The sequence below is a fragment of the Petromyzon marinus genome, chromosome 83 (assembly GCF_048934315.1).
Source record: "Petromyzon marinus isolate PM22_M1 ecotype Great Lakes invasive population chromosome 83, UKy_Petmar_22M1.pri1.0, whole genome shotgun sequence".
NCBI classification, from domain to species: Eukaryota; Metazoa; Chordata; class Hyperoartia; order Petromyzontiformes; family Petromyzontidae; genus Petromyzon; species Petromyzon marinus.
In genome coordinates this window covers 2,808,582-2,815,697 of record NC_133748.1, presented here as the reverse complement: position 1 = coordinate 2,815,697, position 7,116 = coordinate 2,808,582, and the positions used below count along the sequence as shown (strand labels likewise).

Sequence of the window (7,116 nt, the reverse complement as noted above, 5' to 3'; positions counted from 1 at the left end):
AGGTGGTGATGGTAGTTGTGGTGGTTGTGAAGGTGGTGATTGTAGTTGTGAAGGTGGTGATGGTAGTTGTGGTGGTTGTGAAGGTGGTGATGGTAGTTGTGGTGATGGTAGTTGTAGTTGTGAAGGTGATGGTAGTTGTGGTTGTTGTGAAGGTGGTGATGGTAGTTGTGGTGGTTGTGAAGGTGGTAATGGTAGTTGTGGTGGTTGTGAAGGTGGTGATGGTAGTTGTGGTTGTTGTGAAGGTGGTGATGGTAGTTGTGGTTGTGAAGGTGGTGATGGTAGTTGTGGTTGTGAAGGTGGTGATGGCAGTTGTGGTTGTTGTGAAGGTGGTGATGGTAGTTGTGGTTGTGAAGGTGGTGATGGTAGTTGTGGTTGTGAAGGTGGTGATGGTAGTTGTGGTTGTTGTGAAGGTGGTGATGGTAGTTGTGGTTGTTGTGAAGGTGGTGATGGTAGTTGTGGTGGTTGTCAAGGTGGTGATGGTAGTTGTAGCGGTTATGAAGGCAGTTGTGGTTGTTGTGAAGGTGGTGATGGTAATTGTGGTGATTGTGAAGGTGGTGATGGTAGTTGTGGTTGTGAAGGTGGTGATGGTAGTTGTGGTGGTTGTGAAGGTGGTGATGGTAGTTGTGGTGGTTGTGAAGGTGGTGATGGTAGTTGTGGTGGTAGTTGTGGTGGTTGTCAAGGTGGTGATGGTAGTTGTGGTTGTTGTGAAGGTGGTGATGGTAGTTGTGAAGGTGGTGATGGTAGTTGTGGTGGTTGTGAAGGTGGTGATGGTAGTTGTGGTTGTTGTGAAGGTGGTGATGGTAGTTGTGGTGGTTGTGAAGGTGGTGATGGTAGCTGTGGTTGTTGTGAAGGTGGTGATTGTAGTTGTGGTGGTTGTGAAGGTGGTGATGGTAGTTGTGGTTGTTGTGAAGGTGGTGATGGTAGTTGTGGTTGTTGTGAAGGTGGTGATGGTAGTTGTGATTGTAGTTGTGGTGGTTATCAAGGTGGTGATGGTAGTTGTGGTTGTTGTGAAGGTGGTGATGGTAGTTGTGGTGGTTGTGAAGGTGGTGATGGTAGTTGTGGTGGTTGTGAAGGTGCTGATGGTAGTTGTGGTTATCAAGGTGGTGATGGTAGTTGTGGTGGTGATGGTAGTTGTGGTGGTTGTCAAGGTGGTGATGGTAGTTGTAGCGGTTGTGAAGGTGGTGATTGTAGTTGTGGTGGTTGTGAAGGTGGTGATGGTAGTTGTGGTGGTTGTGAAGGTGGTGATGGTAGTTGTGGTGGTTGTGAAGGTGGTGATGGTAGTTGTGGTGGCTGTGAAGGTGGTGATGGTAGTTGTGGTGTTTGTGAAGGTGGTGATGGTTGTGAAGGTGGTGATGGTAGTTGTGGTGGTTGTGAAGATGGTGATGGTAGTTGTGGTGGTTGTGAAGGTGGTGATGGTAGTTGTGGTGGTAGTGATGATGGTGGTGGTAGTGATGATGGTGATGATGATGGTGCTGATGGTGGTGATAGTGGTGGTGATGATGTTGATGGTGGTGGTGATGGTGTTGATGTTGGTGATGTTGATGACGATGATGGTGATGATAGTGGTGGTGATGGTGATGACGGTGTTGCTGGTGGTGGTGATGATGATGGTGGTAATGATGGTGTTGATGATGGTGGTGGTGATGATGGTGATGATGGTGATGGTGGTGATGATGATGGTGATGATGGCGGTGATGTTGATGACGATGGTGGTGATGATGGTGATGATAGTGGTGGTGATGACGGTGTTGATGGTAATGGTGGTGATGATGGTGATGATGGTGATGATGTTGATGGTGGTGATGGCGATGGTGGTGATGATGGTGATGATGTTGATGATGGTGGTGATGGCGGTGATGGCGATGATGATGGTGATGATGTTGGTGGTGATGATGTTGGTAATGATGATGGTGGTGGTGATGATGTTGGTGATGATGGTGGTGGTGATGGTGATGATGGTGGTGATGATGGTGATGATGGTGATGATGGTGGTGATGATAGATCCACACTAACTCAGCTTTGTAGTCGCGAAATGCAAAAGGACGATGTTTTATTTTTATTGTTCACCGCCACCACCATCATCACCACCATCATCACCACCATCATCATCACTACCATCATCACCATCACCACCATCATCATCACTACCATCATCACCATCACCACCATAGCCCACCATCACCACCACCATAGCCCACCATCACCACCACCATCACCTTCACCACCACCTTCACCACCATCATCATCACCACAACCCCCATCATTACCACCCCCATCATCATCACCATCACCACCATAGCCCACCATCACCACCATCACCACCACCCCCATCATCATCACCACCCCCACCATAACCCACCATCATCACCACCACCATCATCATCACCACCCCCATCATCATAGCCATGACTGCTCCCATCGACACGAGAGGTTACACGAGGGGTGAGTGAGTGAGTGGGTGAGTGAGTGAGTGGGTGGGTGAGTGGGTGAGTGAGTGAGTGGGTGAGTGGGTTGGTGGGTGAGCGAGTGAGTGGGTGAGCAAGTGGGTGGGTGAGGGGATTAGTGAGTGGGTGAGGGGATTAGTGGGTGGGTGAGGGGATTAGTGGGTGGGTGAGGGGATTCGTGGGTGGGTGAGGGGATTAGTGGGTGGGTGAGGGGATTAGTGGGTGGGTGAGGGGATTCGTGGGTGGGTGAGGGGATTAGTGGGTGGGTGAGGGGATTAGTGGGTGGGTGAGGGGATTAGTGGGTGGGTGAGGGGATTAGTGGGTGGGTGAGGGGATTAGTGGGTGAGGGGATTAGTGGGTGAGGGGATTAGTGGGTGAGTGAGGGGATTAGTGGGTGAGGGGATTAGTAGGTGAGTGAGGGGATTAGTGGGTGGGTGAGGGGATTAGTGGGTGGGTGAGGGGATTAGTGGGTGGGTGAGGGGATTAGTGGGTGAGTGAGGGGATTAGTAGGTGAGTGAGGGGATTAGTGGGTGGGTGAGGGGATTAGTGGGTGGGTGAGGGGATTAGTGGGTGGGTGAGGGGATTAGTGGGTGGGTGAGGGGATTAGTGGGTGGGTGAGGGGATTAGTGGGTGGGTGAGGGGATTAGTGGGTGGGTGAGGGGATTAGTGGGTGGGTGAGGGGATTAGTGGGTGGGTGAGGGGATTAGTGGGTGAGTGAGGGGATTAGTGGGTGAGTGAGGGGATTAGTGGGTGGGTGAGGGGATTAGTGGGTGGGTGAGGGGATTAGTGGGTGGGTGAGGGGATTAGTGGGTGGGTGAGGGGATTAGTGGGTGGGTGAGGGGATTAGTGGGTGGGTGAGGGGATTAGTGGGTGGGTGAGGGGATTAGTGGGTGGGTGAGGGGATTAGTGGGTGGGTGAGGGGATTAGTGGGTGAGGGGATTAGTAGGTGAGTGAGGGGATTAGTGGGTGGGTGAGGGGATTAGTGGGTGGGTGAGGGGATTAGTGGGTGGGTGAGGGGATTAGTGGGTGAGGGGATTAGTAGGTGAGTGAGGGGATTAGTGGGTGGGTGAGGGGATTAGTGGGTGGGTGAGGGGATTAGTGGGTGGGTGAGGGGATTAGTGGGTGGGTGAGGGGATTAGTGGGTGAGGGGATTAGTAGGTGAGTGAGGGGATTAGTGGGTGGGTGAGGGGATTAGTGGGTGGGTGAGGGGATTAGTGGGTGGGTGAGGGGATTAGTGGGTGGGTCTATGAGTGGGCTAATGAAGGGGGTGGGGGTTAAGGGGGCAGGGCTTCAGCAGGGGCTTTAAATAGGGGGCGGTGTTAAAGATGGGGGGGGGCGTGGCTAATTAGGGGGCGGTGTTAAAGATGGGGGGCGTGGTTAATTAGGGGGCGTGGTTAATCACGGGCCAGGAGTGTTGCCAAGGAGACGCTGTAGCTAGGGAGATGCTGGCATTGTTGCCCTGGATACGGGAGCTCCGTTGCCGTGCACTTTAATACTCACGTGGGTGGGTGAGTGGGTGGGTGGGTGAGTGGGTGGGTGAGTGGGTGGGTGGGTGGGTGAGTGGGTGGGTGGGTGGGTGAGTGGGTGGGTGGGTGAGTGGGTGGGTGAGTGGGTGGGTGGGTGAGTGGGTGGGTGAGTGGGTGGCTGGGTGGGTGGCTGGGTGGGTGGCTGGGTGGGCGGGTGAGTGGGTGGGTGAGTGGGTGGGCGGGCGAGTGGGTGGGTGGCTGGGTGGGCGAGTGGGTGGGTGGCTGGGTGGGCGAGTGGGTGGGTGGGCGAGTGGGTGGCTGGGTGGGCGAGTGGGTGGCTGGGTGGGCGAGTGGGTGAGGAGCTGGGTGAGTGGGTGAGCGAGTGGGTCGTAGTGTCATTAAAACCCTGAGCTCTCCCATATGAACCGTCCAGGTGCCAGGCTAGGTGCACCTTGCCAAGCCTAGATGTCTGTGTAGTGTAGTAGTGGCGGTTAGCGCTACGCTGCGCTATGAACCCGGCGACCTGAGTTCGATTCCCGCTCACGGCCAACACCACCAGTGACGATTATCTAAACCGGTCATGGACGCTCCCCTAGGTAGACTCAGCCTTAAAATGAGTACCTGGTGCGGTGTGTAGTAAACATCGCTAGCACTGGGCAGATCAGTGAGTGGTTAGCTGAGTGAGTGAGTGAATGGCTGAGTGAGTTGCTGAGTGAGTGAATGGCTGAGTGAATCAATGGCTGAGTGAGTGGCTGTGTGAGTGAGTAAGTGGGTGGCTGAGTGAGTGAGTGGGTGGCTGAGCGAGTGAGTGGCTGAGTGAGTGGGTGGCTGAGTGAGTGGGTGAGTGAGTGAGTGACTGAGTGAGTGAGTAGCTGAGTGAGTAGCTGCGTGAGTGAGTGGCTGTGTGAGTGGGTGGCTGAGTGAGTGGGTGGCTGAGTGAGTGGGTGGCTGAGTGAGTGGCTGAGTGAGTGAGTGGCTGAGTGAGTGAGTGGCTGAGTGAGTGGGTGGCTGAGTGAGTGGGTGGCTGAGTGAGTGGGTGGCTGAGTGAGTGGGTGGCTGAGTGAGTGGGTGGCTGAGTGAGTGGGTGGCTGAGTGAGTGGGTGGCTGAGTGAGTGAGTTGCTGAGTGAGTTGCTGAGTGAGTGAGTGGGTGAGTGAATGGCTGAGTGAGTGAGTGGGTGGCTGAGCGAGTGAATGGCTGAGTGAGTGAGTTGCTGAGTGAGTGAGTGGCTGAGTGAGTGAATGGCTGAGTGAGTGAGTGGCTGAGTGAGTGGGTGGCTGAGCAAGTGAATGGCTGAGTGAGTGAGTGGCTGAGTGAGTGAGTAGCTGAGTTGTGCTGTGGCATGAACAGTACGTAAACGCAGCAGTGCCGAACATTGTCGCCGTGCCAGGCTAGGTTCACAAGGTCTTGCGGTGGATCACCCTGGTGCCATCATCTTCATACTCTTTCTTGGAGACCCACATCCTCTTGAAGGTGTCCAGAGACGCCAGGATAGACCCCCTGGGAGACACGGGGGAGACACGGGGAGAGAGACACGGGGAGAGAGACACGGGGAGAGAGACACGGGGAGAGAGACACGGGGAGAGAGACACGGGGAGAGAGACACGGGGGGGAGACACGGGGGGGAGACACGGGGGGGAGACACGGGGGGGAGACACGGGGGGGAGACACGGGGGAGAGACACGGGGGAGAGAGACACGGGGGAGAGAGACACGGGGGAGAGAGACACGGGGGAGAGAGACACGGGGGAGAGAGACACGGGGGAGAGAGACACGGGGGAGAGAGACACGGGGAGACACGGGGGGGAGACACGGGGAGAGAGACACGGGGGGGAGACACGGGGGGGAGACACGGGGGAGACACGGGGAGAGAGACACGGGGGAGAGAGAGAGAGACACGGGGAGAGAGACACGGGGGGGGGGAGACACGGGGGAGAGAGACACGGGGAGAGAGACACGGGGAGAGAGACACGGGGAGAGAGACACGGGGAGAGAGACACGGGGAGACACGGGGGGGAGACACGGGGGGGGGAGACACGGGGGAGACACGGGGGAGACACGGGGGAGACACGGGGAGACACGGGGAGATACAGGGAGACACGGGGGAGACACAGGGAGACACGGGGAGAGAGAGACACGGGGAGACACGGGGGAGATACAGGGAGACACGGGGGAGACACGGGGGAGACACGGGGAAATGTGTGAGTGTGTGTCTTTGTGAGTGAGTGTCTGTGAGTGTGTGTGTGTGAGTGTGTGTCTGTGTGAGTGTGTGTCTGTGTGTGTGAGTGAGTGTCTGTGTGTGTGAGTGAGTGTCTGTGTGAGTGTGTGTCTGTGTGAGTGTGTGTCTGTGTGAGTGTGTGTCTTTGTGAGTGTGTGTCTTTGTGAGTGAGTGTCTGTGTGAGTGTGTGTCTGTGTGAGTGTGTGTCTGTGTGAGTGTGTGTCTGTGTGAGTGTGTGTGTCTGTGTGAGTGTGTGTGTCTGTGTGAGTGTGTGTGTCTGTGTAAGTGTCTGTGTGAGTGTCTGTGTGTCTGTGAGTGTGTGTCTGTGTGAGTGTGTGTCTGTGTGAGTGAGTGTCTGTGTGAGTGTCTGTCTGGGTGTGTGTCTGTGTGAGTGTGTGTCTGTGTGTGTAGTGTGTGTGTGGTGTGTGTGGTGTGTGTAGTGTGTGTGTAGTGTGTGTATAGTGTGTGTGTAGTGTGTGTGTAGTGTGTGTGAGTGAGTGTCTGTGTGTGTGAGTGAGTGTTTGTGTGAGTGTGTGTCTGTGTGAGTGTGTGTCTGTGTGTCTGTGTGAGTATGTGTCTGTGTGTGTGAGTGTCTGAGTGTGTGTGAGTGTCTGTGTGATTGTGTCTGTGTGTCTGTGTGAGTGTGTGTCTGTGTGAGTGTGTGTCTGTGTGAGTGAGTGTCTGTGTGAGTGAGTGTCTGTGTGAGTGAGTGTCTGTGTGAGTGAGTGTCTGTGTGAGTGAGTGTCTGTGTGAGTGAGTGTCTGTGTGAGTGAGTGTCTGTGTGAGTGTGTGAGTGTGTGTCTGTGTGAGTGTGTGTCTGTGTGTCTGTGTGAGTGTGTCTGTGTGAGTGTGTGTCTGTGTGAGTGAGTGTCTGTGTGAGTGTGTGTCTATGTGTGTCTGTGTGAGTGTCTGTGTGAGTGTGTGTCTGTGTGTGTCTGTCTGTGTGTGTAGTGTAGTAGTATTGTATTTGCTACGAACCTGGCCACCTGA

At 54.8% G+C, this 7,116-nt stretch overlaps 1 protein-coding gene across 1 annotated transcript in view; it reads right to left on the bottom strand.

The window, feature by feature from the left end:
- Positions 1–2,018: 2,018 nt before the first annotated feature.
- Positions 2,019–7,116, bottom strand: part of LOC116958773 (beta-centractin) — a 41,011-nt gene continuing 35,913 nt past the window's right edge. The window contains exon 11 of the mRNA XM_076057538.1: positions 2,019–5,409. Within this exon, the coding sequence (XP_075913653.1) occupies positions 5,307–5,409 (103 nt within the window). The 3' untranslated portion in view covers positions 2,019–5,306. The remainder of the gene's footprint in view (positions 5,410–7,116) is intronic.